At 35.8% G+C, this 26,661-nt stretch overlaps 1 protein-coding gene across 6 annotated transcripts in view; it reads left to right on the top strand.

The window, feature by feature from the left end:
* The window catches only part of ATRNL1 (attractin like 1), a 425,431-nt gene that overhangs the window by 372,066 nt on the left and 26,704 nt on the right, over positions 1 to 26,661 (top strand). For 4 of the 6 annotated variants that reach the window (XR_008205315.1, XM_052678077.1, XM_052678074.1 and 1 more), the window contains one exon: positions 1,230 to 1,344. Coding sequence is in view for 5 of the 6 variants with exons in the window: in XM_052678077.1 (XP_052534037.1) it covers positions 1,230 to 1,344 (115 nt within the window). In the remaining variant the exon portion in view is untranslated. Of the gene's footprint in view, positions 1 to 1,229; positions 1,345 to 1,611; positions 2,703 to 10,766; positions 11,137 to 26,661 lie in introns of those variants that run through there. The other 2 variants (XM_052678076.1, XM_052678075.1) reach the window with 2 other exon arrangements.

The raw sequence follows: 26,661 nt of genomic DNA, 5'->3' as shown, positions 1-26,661 counted from the left end.
GATATTTGAATCAGTTGACATTTATATATATACTTTGCATTTTGCATGTAAATGGAAAGTTTTATGGCTTTGAATTTTGAATGAAAACATCAAACTGGTATTTTGCTTTGGAACATGACAGACATTCTAAAAATGTACAAACCAGAACAGAAACAAACGCTTATGCTGATTTTGACCTAATGTTTTCACAAATATCTTTAGCGGTTGACTAAACATTTAAGCTCTCAAAAGTGAAATGCCTATCTGTTAGCAAGCACAAAATACAGAATGGTGTAAATATGGAAACATAATAAATTGTGGTATTAGGAACTTACCATTCCATTGCTTTGTAGGCTGCTCTGCTTCCTTCTGGATCCCATGTCTTGGAAAGCTGGGAGCAAGATGGTAGTAACCATTTATTCAAAAGCTAACTGTAAATTAGAAGATCTGTGTAGTTAATGAAAGAGAAATGCTTAGTAACAGCAGATACCTCCTGCCAGGATAAGCACTGTTATCTTAGTTTTGTATGAGACAAAGTAAGGTGATACTTGAGCAACCAACATTTGAAGGGAGTTTCTGAGTTTATTTAAATAAGTAACACTGCACCTGTTTTGTCTATGTTTAGAAAATAAAAATTGAAAAAATATTTTAAAAAAAATATCAGGAAGGATGTGCCTCAAGGAAACCGTTTGTTTACCTGGACAGATTCAGAGAAGACAGACTTATAGGTCTGGGAAATTTATGAATGATCTCTCTCTCTACAGTACATACATATGTACATATATATATATATACAATTATTTTTTTTTTTCTTATTTAATGGTTTTGACATTGGAAGATGGTTAGGTAGTAGTTGGCTATAGGAACACAATTCTTTCAGGCAGATACTTCTTACAGTATGGGAAATTCTAGTATTCTCAGATACTGTTGTGTGTTTCAAAAATGTTTTGCCATTTTCTAAGCTTAAGAAGTTGGAATTGCTACATCTAGTCAGGTATAAAATGAGAAGAGCAATTTTGCTGCCTTTATGATCATTTCATTTTTTTCAGTTTGATTAGATTTGCAGTGTGGGCTGTTAAAGCCCATTTTTCAGTCAGTTAATACAAGTAGGACGATCTGCTTGAAAGCAAAGAGCTAACTGGGAAAGAAATATCTTCATACTGTTACAGTGAACCTTAAAATAAAGAAGTACAAATAAAAATATAACAGAAGTCTCTATCAGGTGTTACACGAGTCCCTTCCTTTTCCAGGGTGCTCCCAAACCAATTGCCATCGAGCCGTGTTCAGGAAACAAAGCTGCTGTCCTCACAGTATTTTTATGCCTGCCAAGAGGATCATCAGGAGTCCCACCCCCGGGTCAGTCAGGTAAGGCTTGTGCTGGTGGGCATTACCTCCGTCCTCCTGCAATGCAGTCTGCGTGGACAACTGCTCACATACAAAATAACGTACAGTATATGAATGCAAGGAGCTGTTCAGTCAAGGTGTCACTGTTTAATGAGGAATTTTCATCTGGAATTTTGATGTGATATCTAATATAAGAAGCCTAGCGGCAATCTAGGCTGGTGTGCATACATATATTTCAGGAAGCGTAGAAGCATGCTACTGCATACCAGGTGGGTTTTTTTTTTGCAGGACAGAACATTTTCATGTGTGACCACTTCTACAGTCTCAGTTCATTTGCTATAAACGATTCTGGAAAGGGAACACCAGTGATTATTCTCTCTTGATTTTATGTTGAGTGCACTACATAAGTTTCTTTGCACCAAGAGAAATAAATGCCAACGCTATGCTGTTTGGGATTCATTGAAAATGTTAACATTTACTAGAATGCCTGTTAAATGAATCCTGGGATTTTGTGAGTGAATCTGCCTGCTTTATTAGGAACATGTCCACAGTGGAAATAATCCTGGTTTATTTTAAAACAGCATTTGCATTACCTGGAAGTACTTGTCATGGTGATCTGTCTTACCTGATCTCTGTTAGACTGCTGTACAAAACCATTACAGCCACACCTCCTAAGCAGGAGGAACCTACATACGATTTTTAGATCTTTTAAATACTGCCTACAATGATGTGATACAAAATGGAAATGATAACAAAGTTCAGACAGTAGTCTGGCACTGCAGAGATGAGCACTTTGCTATTTCAGAATCCGTTGGAGGGTTCACCAAAATGTACACCTTTGCAACTAATGATATGCTGCATGGTATGGACCAAAAATACTCCTTCAAGCCAGAAAATATGCTTTAAGGCTAGCTTCTATTATTAAGAGCCAAAAAGAGTTCATCTTAACCTTTAAAATCCATTTAAGAGATTAAAAAGTACTGAGTAATGATGATGAGGGCAAACTCAGTTGACTTCTGTTTGAAATAAGCTCAGCTGTCTTCTCTTTTGTGCTTTATGATCCTCTGTTATTTTGTTTGGTTGTGTTTGCTTGTTTGTTTTCTTCCTGAGTTCTGAGATGAGGATTTTGTTCTTAAAATGCAGTTTGTGGCTTGGAATTTCTGTATGTGCTAGGAAAACAAATGTTACTAATACTTTGTGAAATGCATTGCCTGGAAAAAGTATATAAATTTAAGTGCTCTGAAAACAGCAATGAAAGAGGAAGGATATTTAAAGTATTCTCTATTCATGTTTTAAGGAAATGAAAACAAAACAAAGGTGTTTATGGTCTGACAAGGAAAAACAAAACATAATGAAAGAAATTAAAGCTAATTGTTGAACTGGAGCTTACAATGTTTTTTTGTTGTTGTTTGTTTTCGATTTGTCTGTGTGCTCTTCTGCAGTAAAATGTGCTTAACTAGTTGCTTCGTCATCAGTTTCTACTCACTATTTAAATCTTTTAAGAAGTAATTGCTGATCTTTGCTGCATATGAAATACAGTGCAAATAGGCATTTCAAACCTGTAGTTGAGTTCAACAATGCAACAGATGTGTCATTTCAGTCTCTCAATGTGAAAGAACATACCTCTTTGTATATAAATTGTCTTCCTCTATTTTATTACTTACTTTCAATCAGCTTTGTAGTACATATTTTAAATCCTTTTCCTCCGTTGCTCATTATGACACTTTATTATTTAGAAACATCTGACTTTTTTTAGTCCCCATCTGCAACTCCCACTTTCTTCAGGGTCACAAGCGAATAGGAGTGCTTGAGATGTGCAGCCATGCTGATTCAACCATTAGATTATATCAGACTATATTGCTATAATCATTTTTCCTAAGTGTAATGAATTTTGGTACTCGTGAACTGCCTTCACTGTACGTAACCATGCATAGTCTGGCAGAAGCTATTATGCAAGTTTGTTGGCATCCCTGTAACTCCACTAATTCACTTCGTTCCTGTCCTGCAGCACTACCTGCTGCTTCTTTCCTGGGCTTTCAGGGAGCAGATGCTGTGAACTGTGCCAAGTCATTTGAAATGATGTGGAAGTTTTGTATAGCAGACATATGTTTGCTGTGCAGTTGGTTTCCCTTATGACCCAAGCTAGGTTAAAACAATGATATTTAGGTGGATGTAAGTAATATATTCAGCAATTATGTCTTACCAGGTAATTTTAGAATCATCCATTACTTGCATATAATCATTTTCATGCTTATTGGGATCATTCTAGGATAAAACGGACAATGTGTCAAACATTTGTTTAAATGATACGTCAAAGATACTGATTTTTAGTTCACAGTGAGAGACTGTGGGTTTTGTTTTTGTGGGTGTATGTCTGAAATACGAGAGACTACCTGTATTGCTGTGCATCATGTTTTCTTCAAAATGAAGAACGCTGGTATTTTCATTAATAACTAAGCTATTCTGTAATGGAGTTATTAGGGCTGTACTCATATGTTTTTATAACCTGCTGTGCTCAAAAGTGGGTTTTATTTGTTTCCCATGTTTATATTAGTGAACAGTGTGCTTAAATAGTCTCCCTGAATGTTTAAAAAAATAATAATAATTCCAATGTAAAGGTTACTGTTTCTACAGCATATGTTCTATACTTCACCTTTATCAGCAGCTGGAAGAAAACTTGAAACTACAGATGGTGGGCTTTGGCCAAAGGCTATGCATGGCAAAAGCTTCTCTAGCAGGACCATATGTCCCATTGGAGACCTGAGAGTTCTCTATGTCCTGCAGAAAATGTTCAGAACTTTACAGAAAGAGGCTTTTGATGTTTAGTTCTATGAGCATGCAAAACTTGACTAAGTTGATGTAATTAAAATGTTTAACATTAGTTAAAGAGTAGAAAATGGTTTTAAATAAATTTTTCTTGGATTAAAATAGAAATTACTGAATTATAAATTAGAATAATCAGCATAAAACATAAAGGAATGTTAGTGATGAAAAAACATCTACTGTGGCTAGACTGATAGAACATGATTGCTCATTTTTCTGTTGTCTCATTAGTTACATTGCATCTGAGTAATCAGGTCAGAATTTAGAGATCAGAGGAAATATGGATTCTTTATACAATCTCTGAGCATATTATTACATATGCATCACTGTAAAAAGCAACCATTGCAGTGAACATGTCCTGCAGGTTTTGTGATATGTTAGAAGGTAGGGGACATTTGTGCTTGCTTTTAGTGTCTGACCCCATGCTTTAAATAGCTTACTCACTACTTAATGTCAAGAGATCTAATAATGAGAGCAGCTGCAACCAGATCTGTAAAAAGAACTAAATTATGTGTCTCAAAGAGTATTGAACAAAAGAGGCTAGACAAAAATATAGGAGGAACAAGAGGATAATATATAAATTGCTTACTGCAGAAAGAGGTGCCAATGAATTACCAGCAGTGGAAAGACCAAGAATAACTCCTTCAAGGTCTTAATACAACTCTGGTGATATATTGGGCAATGCAGAAAGAATAGCCTGGTAGTGTGATAAATTCTGCTAAAAGAACTGTGATCATGTCATCATTATTATTAAAGCCAGCTAAATCCCACACTTTGAGGTATCAAGGTACTGTACAAAAAGTTTATAGAACTCTGTGATAAATGTTTGCATCATTCTCAGAGAAGGCCAGTAAGTGCTCTAAAGCTCAAGGAGAAACAGGAAACTAGAGCATTTTAAAAACAAACAAACACCAGAATCAAGGGATGCGATTCGTGAATTATTTACATGCTGATACATTACTTTCACAAAGCAAAATTTCCCTAGCATGTAGAATTGTCCAGTAAAGGTGTGTTTTTCTATTAAGATAGTGAGCCAAGTGATGTTGAGATTGTATGTGTGTGTCTCTCTCTATTAAGCCCCAAAGAACATCTAAATGACTATGACTAAGTCTAACTTTAGACATTAAAATATGACCTGCAAATTGAAATCAAAATCTAAATAAAATGTATTGGTTAACAGAGCAACTTCTGTGGAAATAACTTGTAGTGTAGATTGTGGAATGTGCATTTTGGAAAACTTCATGCAACATTCTATTGTATAGAAATGCTCATAGCAAGATTTTATATTCATTGGGTCTCTCCTACAGATCTATTTGAAAATTGCTCTCTGATATTTATGAATCAAAACAGAACTTCGGTCTGCATTGACTGTGGCATTCAATCCTACCCAATCAGCACACTACAGTAGGATCACAGAGTCAATAAAATTACCATGCCATCTGCCTTCGCTGTACTCACCATCTTAACAAATAATGAATTCATTAATTGTTCTACAAGACAATTAGCTCTGCATGAGGTTTTCAGTAATAAGGGTTTCTTAGTATTATTTCTAATTTTCCCTGATTAAAATTCCAAATTATTATACATATGAGACATATTAATATAAATATGAAATAACATGTTATAAAGTATTATTTTAATGATATTACTCAATTGTTCTGAGCCTTGGAAACAAAACTATATGTAATAGTTTTCATAGATTTATAGAATCATAGATACATGTGTATTGGAAACTTCTTTAAGACCATCAAGACCAACTGTTAACCCAGCACTACCAAGTCTACCAGTGAACATATCCCTAAGCATTACATCTATATATCTTTTAAATATCTCTTTGAGGATGGTAATTTCACAGTCCTTTCAGTGAATAAATTTTTCCTAGCACCCAACCTATACTTCTCTGGGGTCAACCTGAGGCCATTTCCTCTTGTCCTGTAGCTTGTTGCTTGGGAAAAGAGACTGAACCCTGACTCAAAACAACCTCCTTTGAGACAGTTACAGAGAATAATAAAGTCTCCCCTGAGCCTCCTTTTTTCTAGACTAGACAGTCCTGAGAATATTGCATGCAGTGTTTTATAAGCACATTTGGATTGGTAACTACAAGTAAAAGGCAACAAGAAGGAGAATCGCTTAACCTAGCGGAGAGTTTGTATAAAAGGATTTTTTTTCCCCCTGCTTCCTTCATTGAGAAGTAAGACTTCCAGTTTTTTTGTGTGCATGTGTATGTATATACGTATGTAATATATATATATAGGGCGCTCATGTGAAGAAAGACCATGAATAATAGATACCAGGAGAAGAAAAGTGGAGATGGGAAGAAAAAGGAAGATATTCATAGCTGGTAGGTTAATTAGACTCTGAAATATAATACTACTAGAGGGAAAGAAAAATTGTGAAAAGGATATGTCTAAAGAAAACAAAGCATGGCTCTGTTTTCTCTTTTTCTTCAGCCTATTAGTCCCATCAAAGCATTACCAGGGCACCCTACATGTGTACATGTTTTTCTGCATCATTCTGCTCTTTGTTCTATACCAGACTGCCTCTATAGAGTGTCATCTCATTATTTGTAGTTTTGGAGACAGATTTTTAGCTTGTTTTCTGTGTGTTATTGATGGAATGGATGTATTTAAAATGCTTTCATATTTATAATCTAACAATACTATTTAGATAGGATAAAGTGATAGGTAAATAGGGAAAGCATTATAAAAGCATTGAGTAAAACTGTATTCATCGTAACACCCACCAGAAAGGGAGGGAAAAAAACAGGATAACAAGATTTCTGCTATGAAATACTGAAAGAAAAAAAATCATTTCTATTTATCTGCTCCGAAGTGATGATATGCAGCTGGGAATGAGCCAAACTATGTATTACAGCACATCACCATAGATGCCTTCAACTTGTGTTAAAATTCAGGACTTGGTGAGTCAGGCATTTTGTCTGGACCAAAACCCAAGCAGGGTTTCTATTGCCATATAATTCACCATTCCAATGGGAGAGGCACAAAAAACCACCTTGTCTCCAGAAAAGCTATAGATCCATCTTATAGAAATGCATGGAGAATCCATGGAGTGCCAAGTCACGTAGCTTAGCTTGTGGATATATGATTGTATTTATTTGACTCCAAACTCTGCAGATAAGGTGAATTATTTTGAACTACTAAATATGAACAGATTTTTTTTTGAATGTTTATCTTATGAAACATAATTATTTTTTTTTGTTAACTTTCACCATCTAGACTGAAGATTGAGTTAAATCTCTCTGTGATATAAAGCATGACTAGAGTATTTCATGCAGAAATAAATTTTGGTAATTAAGTTGAGAGATGTTCTACCTTAGTAAACAATATGTTGCCAGTGAAATGTTCAAAAAACAGAATTGAAATGTATGAGAAAATCAAAATGCTCTTTGAAAGAGATTGGTAACTGTAAGTAAGACTAATTGACTTACTGAAGAGTAACTTTCATTTTTAGATGGATGGGTGAGTTTGTCAAGTGTCTTGTCTCAAAAGAAGTACAAAAGAGTTCATTCTTGTTAACTAGAGATGCTTGGCAAAACAACTCTTTAAAACTCAGTGAAACCTGCAGTCATCTATTCTGAAGCTTATTTTACAGAAGTTGCTTTCTTTTAAATAGTTATGCCTATTTTTGGCATGACTATTTTCTGCTTAATTTTGTTCTTCTGCACTGCATCAAATGATGGAGCAGACTGTGTTTTTAGTATTGACACTGTGAAAAGAACACAGTGGTAAGTAGCAGATGGTGCTGATGATTACTTAAAAAAATATTTATGGCAATAGCAAAAACAAAGTAGATAATAAGACCCAGTGGCCAACCAAACAGCTTCACACCCTTGCCCAAAACCCAAAGCAATTATTTGCAACCTTCAGGGTAAAGTCTTCACCTAAAAACAAAACAAAACAAAAAAAACATTGAGGTTCTTAGCATGCTATGGTTTGTGAATGATGAGGTATGAAGTGAGTATTGATTTTTGTCTGGTCTTATTGTTAAGAATTTTAGGTGGATGTGTTATAAATTACTTTTTGCATCATTCTAGTCATAGAATCTTGATTCCTTTTTATTTCTGAAGTATTTATTTGAAAAGGGATGTAAGCAATTTAAAATGAAGAACATACTGTATGATGTTAGCATTGTGTCACAAATCTTGGCCAAAGTAACTTATTGATTGGCCGATAAAAGCTTCATGCTATATAGCTATCAAAGAAAACAAAGGCGGCTGAGATGATTGTTTTACAACTTTATCACTGGACTTCCTGCCTTAGAGGGGGTCAATAAAATGAGACATTAGTAAAAACTGTTAAATATTATAAACATTTATTTGACACATAGTTATTCATTGTTCAAACAAAAATTACCACAGTTCCTTCAGAGTATTAAGAACATAGACATTTTTCCTTTGGGCCCTTTTGCATCTGTAAATGCAAAATGGGGACTGAAATAAAACTTGACGATGCTGTAAAACTTCTGAATACTGTGAATTATAAGCATGGCCATGAACATCTCCTCAGTTGTTTGTGGTATTGGCTGACTCATTTTCCACTCACGTTCAAATGTCAATTTGCCAATTTTTGCTCCCCACTCATGAAAAATACAGAGACAGTGGTAGATGCTCATGGTCCAAAGTTTTTGACTGTGAAAGAATCATTATCCTTCAGGCAAAGGCAAATAACGTCTACTTGAAAAACGTTCTTCTTTTCCTCTGAGCATCTTTGTAGCACTGTCCCAGTTTTAGCTTTAGCTTTTTTTTTTTTTTTCTTTTTTTTTTTTTTTTTTTTTTTTAACTTTCATAGAGAAGTCGTACTTGGAGTGCCATTTGGAGTCCCATCTGGACATTTCCTTACATTTCCTTGCTGGATCCCATTGAATGTTTACTTTTTTTTTTTTTAACAACTGTATCATTTTTCAACTTGGTCATTCTGTGTCCAACATAAGGTTCTGCTTGCTCCAAAATAAAACTTTGAATTTAGAACAGGAGAATGATTACATTTATATTCCTTGAATACTTGAGGTCATGCAACTCTCTTTCGTATTCTACTCCTTCTCTGTGTTGATGCTACATACCAGTGTTTGTCATGATTAAATTTCAACAGCATGGCCCTATTTGTATGCCAAAATCTTTAATGAAAATATTAAACAAGACTGGTCAAAAGATTGATTCTTGTTGCCGTGCTATATCTTCACCTGTCTCCTTTGTTACAACTACACTTTGTTTTCTCTCCTTCATGTAGTTGTCTGCTCTCTGTAATTCTGTAATATAGATCATTTTTGTGTCCACTGATACTATCCCACTGTGTAGAATGCCTTTCAAAAGTCTAGATAGAATAATCTTAACCATGTTCTTATCTAGAAAATCAATTAACATTGAAAAGAATGTGGTCTGATTGGTCTGGCACAGTCTTTGATGAAATATGGATGTGTTTTGCACCTTTTCCATTTACCTGACTTTAATTATTCTTCCCTGCCAAGTATTGTATAGCTAAGTGTAATCAATAAATAACTGATTTTTTTTCTTGAGTCTAGACAGCTTTTAATATGAAATAAGCAGCATTTACTTTTCTCAATTTATATGCCACTGTTTGACAGATTACTAAACATCCCTGTTACCAACCTTTGTTTTCTTGCATTCTTACAGAACTAGTGTTCTGATAACTGTGTCAATGCATAAAACTTGTGTTGTTTCTATTTCCAACCCTTGTGCCATTATCATTCTGAATTGTGCCCTCTTTGATAAACATTCTCTCTCTCTCTTTCCTTGAAACCAGTAGAAAAAAGTTAACTCAGTTCTGGGGCAGTATCTAGATGTTCTCCATCTCACTGCATCTCTCGCTGTGTAGCGATTTTTCCTATATTTTCTTCTCTTTCATTTGATTTCTACACTGAAAACCTTTAGGTATTTGCATTAATAAACCTTGGCAAGGTTTAACTTGACTTTTGACAATTCTCACTTCACATTTCTTCGCCTCTAAAAGTTTCTTTGCAGTTGGAACTTTTTCATCTGTTTTCATAGTTTCTAAATTCAAAAACTACATGGCCTCAGTCCTCTGGAAGCTAGTTGGTTTCTACATTGCAGTTACATTGTATGTTTTTAGAAGTCATGGAAGAGTTGAGGGTTTTTCTTGAGGAATGTCTGGCAGTTCATCTGTAACTGCTTTTCTGTTGATGTATTAATCATATATTATTAATATTTTGATCCTCTTCTTCTCACTGCTCAAATTTCCTTACTGTGATTGTTTCTTCTAATCACACTGGTATTTTACAGAGCTTGGTCTTGTTTACTTTCTCAGGCTATAAATGCTATACTCATGTTGCTGGATGTGGTGTTTTTTTTGTTGTTGTTGTTGTGGCTTTGTTGTTTTGTTTTTGTTTTGTTTTTGTTTTTGTTTTTCTGGATGCATGGCATTTATTTCAAAGCCTATTTGTAAAATGAGCACTGTATATTGTGAGTAGGTGAATGCTATTCATAGTGTTAGTGTAGGTTCATCAGCTTAATCATTCAGACTCAGGAAAAGCAGAGGTATTAATCTTTCTTTAATCACTGAATAAGCATAAAGGTTGGTTACTTTTGTAATATCAAGCCATCAAATCATAACTTTTTTTTCCAGTGGGATTCATGCCTATTCAGTCATGCAGAAGGCCACAGGATTAGCACGGCTTATGGAATCACAAAGAAATTGATAAGATGTACAAAGAAAAGTAATCCATATGTAGGAAGAAGTTAGGTCTTCACTTTTGACTGACTTTCAGGCAGATCCTTGGGTACTCTACAAGACTAAGCTTTCCATAACTGAAAAAGATTGTGAATTGCATTTCTTCTTTTGACGTGAACTGTGTAAATGTCAACAAAGGAAAAAACAATAGCAGAAAAAGGATAGAGGCAGGCAACTGAGGAACATGTGAAGTTCTCAATTCGAGATCTTTCTGAGAAAGGTTGTATATTTGTCATTTTTAATAGAAATTTTATTTAAAAAATAATAATTAAAAAAAACCAGCTTTCACTCACATGGTTTATTTCATACACATGGAAACACTTGGTAGTTAGATAATGCCATTCAGAGGTGATTTGTTCCAACACTGACTGTTGGTATTGATACAAAGGCCCATTGTTTCTCACATAGAAAACATGCAGTAATAGGGCCTTTCTTTTCTGCATCCAGTCGATATGAATGCACAGCTCCACCTAAACTGAGGATCTTTTTGGCAACATTCCTCCCCAAATGCAAGCAGATGATTTTAAATTTTCTCCTGCTAAACCTTGAGGATCCAACAGATGTCTAACTCGAGATGAGTTGGAAAATGAGGTGAAGTGAACAAATCCCTGCTCAGGTAACACGCTGGATGATATGTGTTCTTCCTATTTGAAATTGGTGGTCTGCTTTTATATTCTGTCAAGATATAGGAGGTGGAGCAGATGGCTTACGGATAAATTAGAGCCATAAACCTTTCAGATATAAAGTTATATATGATTTAAATCTTTCAACAGGGGTCCCATTACCGATTTCTCCTTCCTCTAACTTTAAATTCTTTGAAAAGAAGCACCTCTATCAACAGAAGACAAATCTGTTTGAAATCCACCACTAGAAATGGTTACATGGAGACCTGCCCTGATTCTTAGTCATACCATCATGGAAGCTTTCATTCATCACTGGGACAATGCAATCACTTATAATTTACCTTCCCACACTTATTTTATCAAGCTTTTGGGCTAAGATGCTTCTACTGTCTATTTCTGATATAAAGTTACCCAAAATTATATAGAGACCAATGAAATTTATCATTCTGTGGCATTTGATGACATCCATCTGTTTATTTATGAAGCCATTAAGGACTTATTGAGTTACTAGACTACAGAGAAAATAAATTGAGTTATCATCTGTAGTTAAATTCAGTCCTTGTGTCTGCTGTCTTTTCAGGCTGTATGGTGTTTTCTGAAATTACAGTGGCTTTGCAGGCCCAGACTTCAGGAATACATTTTCTTCACAGCCTTTTTATGCCATTCCAAGTCAATTTCTAATGCGTGAGCAATTTGTGGTTCTGGAAAATGTTGACAGAAGGATGTCAGAGCTTTCTTTTCTTAGCAGTTTAAAAGCATGATAGGGGCAGTTCTAACTTAAAAGCAGCTCTTAAATTTTGGAACTGCTCAATAGATGGAATCATTTGATTCTTTCAATCAATATTGTGCAGCTACTGTAGGAAGTTAGGTTTAAAGCCTGTGGACACAAATTAATATAACTATCACTAAGTAAAACACTTTTAAGATGAAGAATGGAAGAAGAGCCACACTCTGTGTTCTATATATTCAATTACTATACCGTAAGGAAGAGGAAAAGGCATAAATCTCAAAACTTGCTATTAGTAAAATTGAAGAGCAAACTGAGAAAATACATCTTAATGGGATACTTTCTGTCTTGTAATAAGAGTGAGATTGTACCAGTGAACTCCCTTATCACTGGCAGCATTTCTGGTTGTTCCTTCACTATGGAAATCACTAGAAATGTCCTCTGAAAGAGATTATATGTGTGCAGCAAAGATATTAATACAAACCACCCACAGATAGCTGAGAGCTGAAGGTTGGGGTTAATGAGCTCACAACTGCTATAGAAGAGATGCTTGTTAGGACATCTTCCCTTATGGTTGCATCTCAACTTCTTGTGTGCCCTGGATAGTTCTGTTTCATAATTCTTGTACTGAGAGCTATAGGGAGTATAGTTCAGAGATGTCTATGTGCTAGCTCATGTATTACTGGACACATTGGGTCCAGGTCAGCACTGCCTGTAGAAGGCTAAGGCTGACTTCCACATCTCTGCACTATCCTTTTATCATCTGGATGTAGGGCCATGCATATGGATACAGCTAGCTAAACAGCATATTCAAATGATTAGCTCTTTGCTGAACGTGAAACAGTGGCAACAACATAAAACTCACCAGATGCTGCTTTTTGCAATTCGTTTGAGCCTAACAGTTGTCTCAGAACTCCTATGCTCTGGTGGATCATACCCGACTGCAGAACTGCCCAAGTATTTCAGAGGGCTGTACCACTCACTCTACATCCTGTAGTTCCTGAAGTATATGGGCTTCACGAATAGTAGGGCTATTCCTGCCTATGGTTACCCAGGTTTAAAAAAGGAAAAAGAATTAAAAAAAAAAATAAAAAAATTGGATGGCGATTTTTCTTATCTTACTTACAAATACAGCAAAGACAAATGTCTGTAGTAACAGCAACAGGGATAAGCTCAATTATAAGGAATTAGCAGGTCCATGCAATGTAAATAGGCCAGTGGTTGAAAAATTGCTTCTCCTACATGAATGCATAAAGGTATAGAATCCAAGAATCAGTTGAATACATGAAAAATAAAAATAAGGAAAAGAATGAATTTAGTGTTTCTGTAAATATTTTTGGATTTGAGACACAAATCGTGTACTGAAATAAAGTTATTGTTCATACAGAGAAGATGGTGAGCTAGGAAGTGACTGAATACTAATTAACATAGAAATATGATGGACAATCTGTCCAAAAGGGAGAAACTTTTAACTAGCACCTGAATATGAAGGACTTTTAGAATAATTCCTTTTTATAAACTTCAGCTTTCTAAAATTCTTGTATCTCTAAAATGCTAATATTAGATGAATTTTCCAAATTGCTAAGCAGGAAGCAGGAATCTGAACAGCAGCAGAAAAAGGCCAACCTTGTCACTTTAACTCTGTCATTTCAATAAGGTTGTCTGAAGCGCTCAAAACATGCTAGGGTGTAAATTGAATGCTTACAAAAGAAATTACAATTGCAAACTATATTTAGGGTTGAGTGACTCAACATGAAAATTATAGAAAGTTTAGGATGAAAACGTATCTACCTTTTTCCCCCATTCTATGCTTAATTCCTGCTATTTTTATATGTATTTATTACTTTTAATTTAGGATTCAATGATACACGGCCTTGATATTTTCTCTTGCCTCTGTCTGCAAGTGGGAGTTAAAATACCTATTACCTTGCTGCAGGGCACATGCAGTAAGGCAGTATGGTTTGATTTTGTTTGGGGTGAACAGATGCTTGTCCTCTGAGAGTGATATATGACCATGATACTCATAACGACACATCAAGTCTTCAGACTTGTCCTGCTAGAATCATTCAGTGCTTTCTTCCAGGTATGTAACTGCTTCAGTGCTATATTCTTATCTCTTTCCCTTCTCGTTTAGGGACCTATTTCCTATGTGGTCTCTTGGGATTTGCATCTACTGAAACGTGCGTCCAAAGCAGATGCTGGTCCTTGTGCTCTTACTGGTTCCCCCATATGTTTAGGGACGGATGATGTTTCTCTGTGCTGTCTGTAAAACTGAGATGCTGTTTGTGAGGATGTGGCAGTGGGAGCAAATTAGTGTTTGAGATGTTCTCAGATTCATTGTTGCAAGCATAATAGAAAAACTTATAAATAATCATTCATAGTATGGCTTACACTTAACATCATCCATTAATTTTCAGATTCCTGCATTGCCTCAGCAGGAAAGTCTGAGTCAATGAGGAAGTTAAGAGTTCTTCCTCAGTATTTCTTGATGCATTTTCAGATCAGTATCTCAGAATAGAAGATACTCTGTTTTGTGTGGCTTTTTGTTGTTTTTTTTGGGGGGGAAGTGCAGATTAATCCATTATTCTTTCTGTAGATAAACAATTGCTGCCAAATATACTCATGCAGGAGTCTTAGTCCACAGTAGAGAAATACTGATTAGTCACCATCAGGGGAAATATATAAAGACTCTTAGGTAGCATACTGCAACTGTGAGAAAAAGGAGTTTTTGTAGGGAGATTTTGACTACTTGAAAATGTCTCAATATGCAAAAAGCACAACAAGTTACGCTACAAGCTATTAGAGCATTTTAGAGCATAAGCATTCAAGAGAAGACTGCATCTTTTTCTTGGGGAAACAGCAGAGGAGGATTGGCCATAAAGTGCAACATGATTGAAGTACAAATGTGAATTTCAGGTGGAATTTTCTTTGCAATTTCCGGAGATTTAAATTATTAAATTCTAAATACCAGCTATTGAAGAAATATTGTTTGAATAAATTGTGCTTGCTTTTATAGAGGAAGAGGATTTTTTGTTTAGAAAACAGCAAACTATGGCCAGCAGCACATTGTGCCATATCCTGAGCTGCATCAAAGGCTTGTTTAGATTGATGCAGGAGAGTTATATGTTGCTTTTATGAGTTCTGGTACATTTAAATTAAAATATGTTCTTTAGAGTTTACTGATGATTTAGTAGTACTTGCTCAGAAAAATATATCAAAAGTTCTATTTTATTTTGAAATTATACACTAAAATCAGTTCCTCATCCACCTAAGAAACATTATCAGCTATTCATTGGCTTCAGTTCAGTACAGAATCTGAAGAATAGTCTGAAAGTAGCATCAAATTTTCTCTGCTTTTGTGAAGAGCTTGATAATGCAAGATTATACAAGATGAGCATGACAAGTACAACTTTGTATAAATGACCACTTCCAGCAATAGCTGGATCTCCAGGTCCCACTTCCCACTACTGTGACTCGCGTGATTCCACCTTGGTTAGCACCAGAGGAGATCTGGAGTGCCATCAGGGAATACTTTTCAAACTACCATTATTTTCAGTGGGAGTGATGCCAAGCTCCTTTCAATGTTGATTATGGAGTCATGAAAAAAATAAAGCTGGGAAGGACTTTTAGAGATCATTTACTCTTATCTTCTCTCTTCAAGTAGCATCAGCTGCATGTAAACAATTCTTGACAGATGTTTGACTAACCTGTTTGTAAAAGCCTGCAGAAACAGTTTCTGCTTCTTGCCTAGGAATTATTTTCTCATGCATTGCTGTGCTGTTAGAATTTTTTTTTTTATGGTTAACCTAAATTTCCTTTGCTACAGTTTAAGCCCATTTCTTGTTATCATGCCTATAATGAGCATGAAGAAGATTATTTCCTTCCTTTCCTTTTCTCTACCTTTATATTTTGATGTTTCCCCTCAAATCACCTTTTTCTATATCAAAATAGTCCCAGTTCCTCCAAGCTGGTCAAGGTCATGTTTTCTAGTCCTGTTTGCATTGTATTAGTCCTCTGTACTATGCCTGTGCAACGATTGATGAAAGGGGACTGTAAAATATTGAGGACTGGAGGATGAATAATTATTTTAAAAGGGAATCCAGCATTCAAGAGCAATTTTGCAAGGATACCGGGTTATCTTTCATCCTCCATAAACATAACTTCCATATTCTTTATGTGATTAATTACTGATGGCTGATAAAGCTGAAATGATTTGCTGAAAAGCCGGCTTGCTAGGCATAGTGCATGACACTGTGTAGACCTGAACATGGGCAGTATGCAGGATCTTCAGAGAAGTAAGAAATCATAGTTGTGGTTGATTTACGTTGTTTCCTAAACCTCTATTTTATTAAGTGACGATGCTAAAAATGGAAAGCTTGTTCCATGCTTCTTCCCAGGTTTGGCTATTTTTAGGATTTCCTGCAGAGATTTTTGGCCCTGGGATTTAATTCCTTCTACAAACAAACCTGTCCCTTTCCATATACAGCAGAGTCAATGATTCATGTCTGGTGCAGTCAGCCAGCAAGGTTCAGTTATTTATTCCTGCAGGGTTATGGCATTTTGTAGCAAGGTGCAATGAAAACTGCATTGAATGGGGAGGAATTTGTTTTAGGAAGAAAGCCCAATGTAGTCCCCAGCAGAAGTATTATCTGGCAATTAGGAATCTGTGATCTGCATTTTGCTCACAAGGAGGCACGCACCATCAATTCAGAAATAAACTTGTAAGTTATTTAGCTAATCTTTAACTGTGTGATAGTTTCTACTAATGTGTGATAGTTTCTACTAACGTTTGGATACGGCTGTATAATCTGATAATCTATTCCATCAGTACAGCACTTAGAAATTCTGTAATTTGTATCAGTTATTATTAGGGGACTAGAGCTCTATCCAAATAACATTTTTCCTGATGTTATGTTTCAGTGAGGTTTTCTAAGACTAACTTTTTTTCCATTGATCAGAAGTACTAATATGAAAAGAGATTTTGAGATAGCACTATTCTCCCACATCTGCTTATGTGTGTGTATATATTTATTTATTTATTTATTTATTTTTCTTGAATGGAAGATACAGGAAAATATTTCATCTAGTAAAATAAACAATCAAACATCTGCTGCAAGTGTTCACCTATTGAAGGCTCAGTTTTTGCACTGGATTAAGAATTTGGGTTTCCAACTTCAGCACTAGTAGTTTTTCTACATTTAATGAAATCACTTTACGCTTCTTCCTTGCTGTGAGGCCTTCTTCAATTCCCTGTAGAAAATGCAAGATATGTTGGATTTTATATCCTAAAACAGACATATCTCTACACTGGACCCATACATAAACAATGCAGTAATCAACAAATACTGCTGCACTCACCACCTGTCCCACTTGGATTGTATAACTCAACTATTAAAGAGAGATTAGCACCTCTTGAGACCTTTTTTATACACTGCATAAAACAAGGAAGACCTGGTACCCTTTTTCATACTGGAGCAATTACGCTGTCAAATCCTTACTTAACAGATCCATGGGATGCTGAACAGCCACTCCTTAGATCCCCTCAATCACTCATTAGATCCCCCACAAAATGCATACACAGGGAACAATTAGTAAACCTAATCTGGAATCCCTATTTTCTTTACAAATCCCATAGCTCCCACTTATCCATTAAATTGGAAGCTAAACTGTTTGAATACTCAACTATGAACTTAGAACATGATGAAAAGAAGCGTGCCCCTGTGTTGCTACACCATGTCCTGCTGGAATTTATAGAAAAATATGTTATGTGGGACACAAACTCTAGATTGCCCCTTGAAAATAATTTTCCCAGAAATCCCTTTCCTGGTTTTCAGGCAACACATCTTCCCTATATCTACCAATCTTAGCAGCACAAATACATTTCTCTCGAATCAGCAAGTGGTACACAGAATCAGATACTGAGGTAGCAACAAACTCCGCATGAAAAACTAGCCAATGCCTCACACCGTCACCTGAACAAGTGCCCCACTCTGTACCATAGTGTTCCACAGATTCCATGCTTTTATATCCTCAAGTGTAACAAATGCATCTATTTTTAGGTATATATATAGCTGCAATCACAGTGAAGCAGAGTGAACTTGCAATCTGTTAAACACACAAACTTCCAGCTGTTGGTAAAAGAATAAACTTGCAGAACAAAATATGTATTTTGTACAGCCTACTGGGTTGTTTTTTTTTTTTACCACAGCAATTCTACAGTGTTCTCAGTCCTGAATTTTGTTAATGTGCTTGGATCCGAAGGAAAAAAAAATAGTAGTCCCCTCATCAAATTAGTGCTTCCACTGACTGGGAGACATCTAGCCACCTCAATATTAAAAATTAGTTTCCAAGCTTCAACTATGTCTCCTATGATTGACTATTATTAAACATTTTAGCTTTTTGAATTAAAAAAAAATAAATCTTAATGAACTTTACAAAAACAAATAGTGTATGTAATCCTTCAAGCTAGTGAGCATATGTATTCTTGGTGTTCACCCCATGCTTTGACTACATCCATTTTTGCACAGTACCTGCACAGTTTAGTTTGTGGTTCATTGCTTGAGTGCTTTTGAGAAAACAATTTTTATGTTTTTCTCTTTGAATTTCCCTGGCTAATTATAGTAGCTACTGTATGAGAAAGTTTGCTTCACCAACTTATTTTTCCTTGGATAACAAATTGCATGCTTGAATTTCAATGCTGCGTTTCTTGCTCTGGGAGCTGAAACTTGATTATTCATCTGAGCCTTGGCAAACAAAAGTGCAGTTTTCCAGCAGAGCTGGTCTATGTGGTCACTTACTTTGAAAGAAACTATTTCTACTTATTCCTTAGCGCTTCTGGGGAAATCACAACTAAATATGGAGGTAACTGCAAGCTTTTGAGAGTCTTGTATTATTTTTCTAGTGAAATGAAAAAGATACCACATTCACTTCATACCACCAAATATCAATCAGATAGTAGTAGTAGTAATAATCTATCACTGAAGAGGAGGACTAAGTCTGAGCACTTAACCAGCTTCATATTTGCAAGGCTAAATTATGCATAATTCAGAGTTATGAGCTCTTAACTGGTTTTTATTTCATATTATTTATATTTTTGGATTGCAGTGCAGGCAGCCTACTGAAAAGTCAGTGATGAGTAAAAACTCCACCTTCAAAGCAGTAGTTCTGAGTGTTCTCCACTCAGAGAATGGAAGAGAATGGAATATTGATTTATCAAGAAATTGTACATTAGAAAATGAAACAGCTTTAAAAAGATGGGCGGAGATGCCTCATTGGCAATGCTTCACAGAGTGCATTCTGATCTTCTTTGCATTTGGATGCCACTTGTATCACAAATCTACCACTCTTTAATTGCAAAGCTGTTCTGACAGGTCTTGAAAAGGAAGCGTTCTTTCTGTTCAAAACATTTTCAGCATTTCAAGACAAACAATTTATGCAGAGGAAGAAATAGCCGCAGACCACCCATTATTGCATCTGGAAACATACTTTAACATATTCTTTGCTTTGGAAGCAAGGCTATGAATTATGCGCACTTTATGACCCGAGCACTCACAAATTAGAAACTTGGCTGTTTTTTCATCCATTGTTGTGTCTTGTAATCTCTAAGTCTGCCATAATACCATTTTGCCTGCCCCAGGCTAGTAGGGTTGCAATAGAAAAAAAAGGAACCTGCTTGAAGTTGAAGGTCTGCTTGTAGTTGGTTTCATTTTAGATACAGTTGGAATAAATTTTATTTCCTATTAGTACAGAAAAAAAAAAAAAAGCATACAATCTTATGTACACTGAAAGATATTCTACAGTTCGATTTCCTAGATCTCTTCCTGACTAAATGAGATGGCATTGTTAGACAAGGCTGTAAAATTGAATACTCTATTTGTAAGTTGAAATGCCAACATGGATCTCAACTTCGTTACAGTAGATAGCATTTTAAACTCTGATGTTGTGCATGGGTGTAGTTAGCAGGATAAGAAGTAGTAATGTTTATTTTTCAAATTGAATGTGATCTTTGTATTGGAAAAAAAAGCAACCACCAAATAATTGGGAAGAGACTTCTGATGCTGTTCTGCGTTTACAAGTAACTTTCAGTCTAATGTGTTCTCCTAACAAACAACAAAAACAGAAGCAAAAATGCAAATGAAATCAACCATAACAACATATGCCATTTTTTCATGAGCAACTTTATTCGTTGTCTGCATATAGAGTGGTGTATTGACATCACAGCAAAAAATATTTCAGACTTGTAGACACTTCAAGTTATGATTATGGAAAGTAACATTCAAGAGATTGAGTAAGGTGTGACATATTTCTCCGAAGAAGTAAATGTTGCTGCAAGCATCCACACACATACAGGAAAATTTCATTTGTTGTAGTTTTATAAAACTGCTTATTTTTATCATTTTTATGGAGAAGACAAGAATCTTGGAACACTATTTGTTATTAGTAAGTAAGCTGCACTTCCTACATATTCAGTTTTCTTGTATGCATACTTGCATATGTATTATCTCGAGAACATGCTAGAAAGTATGGCTCTATAAGATAAAGCATTTCTTTTTTTTCAGGTGAGATAGAATAATCAAAACAATGACTTGCAAAGTTTTAAGTCTCGCTAAGCAGATGCTTTAGAAATTACTTTGATGGCATAGTGCTACTCCTTCTGCGCATTTTGCTAAAAACCAACAGATAACCTGCCCTATTTTAGAAACGTTGAGGTTTCAGGTATTTTCAAATGCGTATGCATGTGCATATGTAGAGAAAAAAATGATAAATTTACACTCAAGAATGTTCTCTTTGGAAAGCTCAAAACTGGAGGAAACAAAGACTTTCCTCTTTGAGAAAGTCTTTATACTTTTCTGACTTCATTAACTGATCAGTTTTCTCTCTCCATACAAATCCTACTTTAATGTCACTGAATTACATATCACTGTGATGTATCCAAAGATACTAACTTAAAATAAGTAGAAAGAGATACTGCAGTATTGCTTTGAATTCTGCTGTTCTAAACTAACTGTGTGAACTACTTCCAATATTTTAAACAGTGTTAATGAACTACGACTACTGTACTTATTTGATTACAACTCTTTAGACACTAAGTTTTTATTCTAATGCTGCTACTGACTTCAGTTGGGCTGAGTATTAAAAACTATAGGTAAGACTGAATGTATCTCTAGCTGTTTGATGCAATTAACAAGCTTAAATGCAACTGCTGTTACAGCAATATTTATAATTGTTTGTGAAGTGCTTGTGTAGTGATATATGAAATATTTATCTGGAGGAACTAAGTATCCCAGCAGGAAAAATAAATAAATAAATAAATAAATTTGCAGAAATATATGATTATTTTCAAGGTAAGTCTAACGCTTCTGTTCTTTGCAGTAGCCATGAACTAAAGAACCACCTCTTTGTTCCCTTAATTCCATCTAGTTTAGTGGAAATGTAAACCATAAGACATCAGATGATGCAGTACTATTACATGTTTCTGCAGAACAAATGCAACAGTCATTGTGTTGATTGACCATAAAGAAGGTCAAAATTACCCTCCTTCCTTATATTTTAGCATAGTGCAGTGAGTGTGGACACTCCTGGATGTATCCATACATATGGGGGTGGGGAGGTTAAATGCACACATGACCTGTAATTGAGAAAATGAGGAGTTTTCTGTTGCTGAACTAAAAGAGCTATTAATTTATCAGAAGAAGACTGCTGTGGGGAGAGCTTAAACATTGGAGTGTTGTAGATGTATGATTTTAAGCCCTGGGTAAAAGGAAACTGCATGTGTCATAGAGATGATTTGTCTTTGGATGATAGCAACATCTCTCATAAAGCACTCCACTCAATCTATGGAATGATATTATCAGTGAATGTGGGGAATGTTCTTTTTCCAGTAGCTTGAGGTGTACTTATATGAAGGTAGCTGGTGAATGGCATGGTAAATAAAAGCTTGAGAAAAATGATATATGGTTAAGGATGTATTTCAGTGACAGGCAGTGCAGCAGCAAATGCAAACGGAGCCCTCCAGTAGATAAATTAAAGTAAGAAGAAACAAATGTATATGTGAACCAATAGTCCCTTGGGTATCTGTTACCCAAATTAGAGTAAGAAATATCAATTATGCATTAAAAAAAACCCCAAAAACTGTTCTAACACTTATGAAATGCGTGTTAGACACAGAACTATTCCTTTTGGAGGAAGAAATATGATGCACAAATCATTTTTGTTGGTGTGGTATTATTTTATCTTTTAGTTTGTTTAAACTACATTTCGTTGTATCCTTCTGGCAATGTTCTAGCATCAGAATCCCATTTGTTCCCTCAGTGGATCTCCTTTCCTGACAGTGGATTTCTCAGAAAATGAAAAATCATTCAGTCATTTCTCTCTAATTATTTGCATCTCTTAATTCTTAATTCTTGTTCATTGGAAATGAATTGTTAGAAAGACAGCATTATAGAGAACTGTTAATCTATCAAAATGCCACTTTTGAGTTTTGAGTAATTGATACAGCTGTTAAAGCAGAATTTTAGCTGCCTGGACATGTTATGGTTTTGTTTTATATTCAAAAGCAATCAATGAGAAGCCAAAATGTAAGTAATGTTAAGTGTTCTGAATGTCATATAAAATACCTGCCGACGTGACCTCCATATCTACTCTTTTCTGTGTTTTAAACTTCTTTGGCACTCTTGGAATGTCAGTCTATGGCAATAGCAAACCTTAAAATATGGAATTTTATTTAAGTTTCATTTGGTTTGTCAGTTGCTTGGTTGATATTCTCCTCATACATGTGATAGCACAGAATAACACAGATTGATGAAGCTTCATTTTGCCAGATGCAATCTGCAGAGACATGACATGCTACTGTTGCTTGTAGGTTACTTGACAGTAGTCCTTATGATGCTTGAATGCATTTAATGTGCAGTCTGCACTTTGTCTAGAAAAAAGAATTTCCCTTGCACTTACCCCATGGTTATTGCACCACGCTCTGCACAGCTGTGAGGATTTTTAGTCAGAGGAGTACAGGCTGTTGAGCATCCTCAGCTCCTATTAAAGTCTGCTGGTTCTGAGAATCTCTGGAACTTCCTGGATGAAGAATTTCCCTGAGGACTATATAGAGCCTGTATATAAAGCATAATTTACAGCTGATACCTGCATGCAAGTAAGGACATGCTTATTAATGATATCACCAAAAATTCTAAGATCAAGGACATTTCTGATCACTGAAGATATGAAATTTTATTTATAGTAAAGCTTCCTCTCAGGGCTGAATTTCTGGATATTCATATGCTCTCTTCTTTCTAATCAGTTCTTCAAGCTACAAACTACAGGATTTTATTGAAGTCATATATGAACAAGAGTGATTTCAATGTTAGAGTTAAACCCACCTGTACATCCATTATTTATTTGTATCAATCTGCTATATGAAACCTGGAAAAAAGTGGGCTGGAATAAGTTGAGAGTTCTGATCTAATTAACAGTCATCATGTTGCCACCTCTTCTATGTAATCAAAGCAGCAGAATACCGACAATATGAAAGAGAGGTGCTTGAAGAAATCTAGGTTAGTGAGACCCATTAATAATCTGATCTCATAGGAAAATAACTAAAATTTATTCCCTATTTTACTTTCATGAAAAAGTTAATTAAACTAATCAGCACTTTAGGAACCGCAAGAGAAATCCTGTCCCAAATTCTGCTCATCTCTATACAAGCAGCCTTGAAAATGGGAATAAGTTTATAACCACACCACATCCCTTGCCAGAACCTGCAGGCAACTTGTGAGTATAACTGCAAGCATTGTGAACTCCCGAAGTCACATCAGTCAGTCCCAAAGGACTTGAATTCTGCATCTGCAGAGTTCTGGGCCCATTACAAAATTCATCCATTTGCAGCATCAGAGACAAGTGGGGGTTTTGCATCTTTGCTCTTCTGAGAGTTGCTCACGGTGGTTTTTTAATATTCATATTCTACACCTGTAGAGATTTTACTTGATGACAAGGAATATTTCCTTTATTATTTTGAGAATATAAGAAGAAGGACTTTGCCACTTGGAGTCCAGCCTGGCCAGTGATGGATGGAAAGCAAAGCATGAGCTGCTCAGCTATGCAGATGAGACAGCAAAATTCCAGCCAGGACCTTGAGGGATGGGAACAAACTGTGTAGTTTAAAACTGCCACAGAAAGGCAGTGAGTTTAAAAGCCCCAAACTTTGCACAGAGCAGCTGAGAAGAGTTGCTATTCTTCCATCTCTTCTGAACATAAGGTATGGCTCACAAGCACACCAGAAAGTGGTAATGCCTTGGATCACTGCAACTATGAGTAAACTTCTTATATCAAGGTTAGCTTGAAAATAGTTGGTTTCAAACTTCTAATCTTTCTGGTAAAACAGAAGAAGGAAAAGCATGAGGTTGGTTACTTTAGAAGAGCCAGGACACAGGAAGCTGATCCCAATAGCTAAAAGCATAATACAAGAACTGGACAAGTTTTATTATCAGGAGACATAATTTAGCTAAAAGCCACAATTGTGAGCAAGAGGGACATTTTGTAGTGATGACCAAATGGACTGGTATTGCTGCATAATTTATTTTTGGTGGAATTTGATTCCTCCATCTTGTAGTGTCTGCAAGGCAGTCTCTCTATCTGGCATTCCAGCTGGGTTATTTGTGAGGACATTTGTTTGTTTGTATTATTCTAGTGCTGGGAAGCCCTAATGATGGGTCAGGCCTGCACTGTTTTAGGCACTAAATGGACTCAGAACAGAAAGACAATTCCTCTGCCATATAGCTTATAATCTGAGTATGGAACAAGAGACAACAGATGGGGCTAGACAGACGGGGTAGCATAAGGAAGCAATGTGACAGTACTGGTTAGCCAAAAATCCCATGTTCATAGGAAAGCAACAGGCCAGCTATGAGTTTTCTGTAAGCAATGTATCGAAGACAGGATTTGAAATGAGATAATTAAGAGTACTTTGCACACAACTGTAGGGAACTCCTTCGAGGAGTACGAGGCAGCTTGAAGGGCTTTGTAAATAAAGCCGATCATCACATTTTGGGGGCATAGAAATGGAAAACCAGTAGAAAGTGAACAGATAGTGGCAATATCACTAACATCTCTGAATAAGTACGTGACTTTTTGCAGAATTTTGGATAAATAGGAGTGAGCTAAAGCTCACACTGCACTAAAGGAGTGTGCCTTTGTGCTGCTGTTGTAAGTGTGGAGCCATCCTCCAAAGAAGGGTCCTTATCCTCCTCACTGAAAGATTTCTCCATATAATCAACATGACTTGGCCACAGTTTCATGAGATTCTTCAGCATATGAGACGCTTTAGCCAAGGAGGTTAGAAAATATTTCTGTACTCCCAGAATTCAGAGGCTATTGGTACAAAAGCCTGGGTCTTGAAGTCTTTTTTTTTTCTTTTTTCTTTTTTCCTAACATGTTCAGTAAATAATCATAAGACCATGTTTAATACTGGACAGTTGGTAAACAACTTGACAGTAATTTCATCATATTGTTACATTAGCTATTATTTTATATGGCAGTTGGTTCTGGTAAACTACAGTTTCTCTTTTCAAATGGCTTGGAAAATAATACACACATTTTAAAGAGTCATGAACCAAGTATGCAAACTATTAAAAGCAAGATAACTATATACAAGTAGGTGGCATTAACTGAGCTAAAGGAGCCTTTCATCTGAGATATCTCACTTCAGTATTTCTGTATCCCATGGCTATATTAATAAAGTTCTCTGTATTTAAAATGACAATTGCTTGTCATAAGCTTTATGTTTGCTTTCATTTCCATGTTATGCATGGTTTATACGAAAGACGAGCTCTGAGTATCTCTTAACAAAATGAAATCCCTCCATATGGCACCCTTCTCCCATTAAGACATATAATATGAACCCAAAAAGCATCTTTTAAAGAAGTATTATAGCTGAAATGGGATTTTAGTTTAGCTTAATTGGTGAATTGCCTGAAGCAAGAATTATCTTTAATGCTGTCTGTGTACAGCAGCACTCACAGCTGTTCTTAACCAATTCTGTATCAAAATAACCAGGAGCTTTCTCACAGCCTTCCAAAGATTAGGTTTCTTCTCTAAGCTATTCTAAGTTTCATTGATAGTCAACCTAAAGAATGAAAATATTGTGCACTGTGATTCCTACTTCATTGCTTTACTTAAGAGCGCTGTGTTTCTGCATTGCTGGACTGCTCTCAAAACAACCTTTTCATTTCAGCCCTGAGGTCCTCACCTGCCAGCACGCTCAGAGCTCTCTTCTGTGCACTAGATCACCGCTGGCACTTAGTGTGGCAGAATCTATTACACTGCAAACATCAGATCTGTTGAATGCAAATTGGGAACTTGCAAGAGTGTTTCCTTGGCTGTAGCATATTTAATTCTGCAAGCTATTTACCAATTGCAGACACATTTGACTGAGCACAGGAGCCATAATTCT

Source organism: Tympanuchus pallidicinctus, unplaced genomic scaffold (genome assembly GCF_026119805.1).
Source record: "Tympanuchus pallidicinctus isolate F22 unplaced genomic scaffold, pur_lepc_1.0 scaffold16, whole genome shotgun sequence".
Classification (NCBI taxonomy): Eukaryota; Metazoa; Chordata; class Aves; order Galliformes; family Phasianidae; genus Tympanuchus; species Tympanuchus pallidicinctus.
This window is presented reverse-complemented; position numbering and strand designations above follow the sequence as displayed.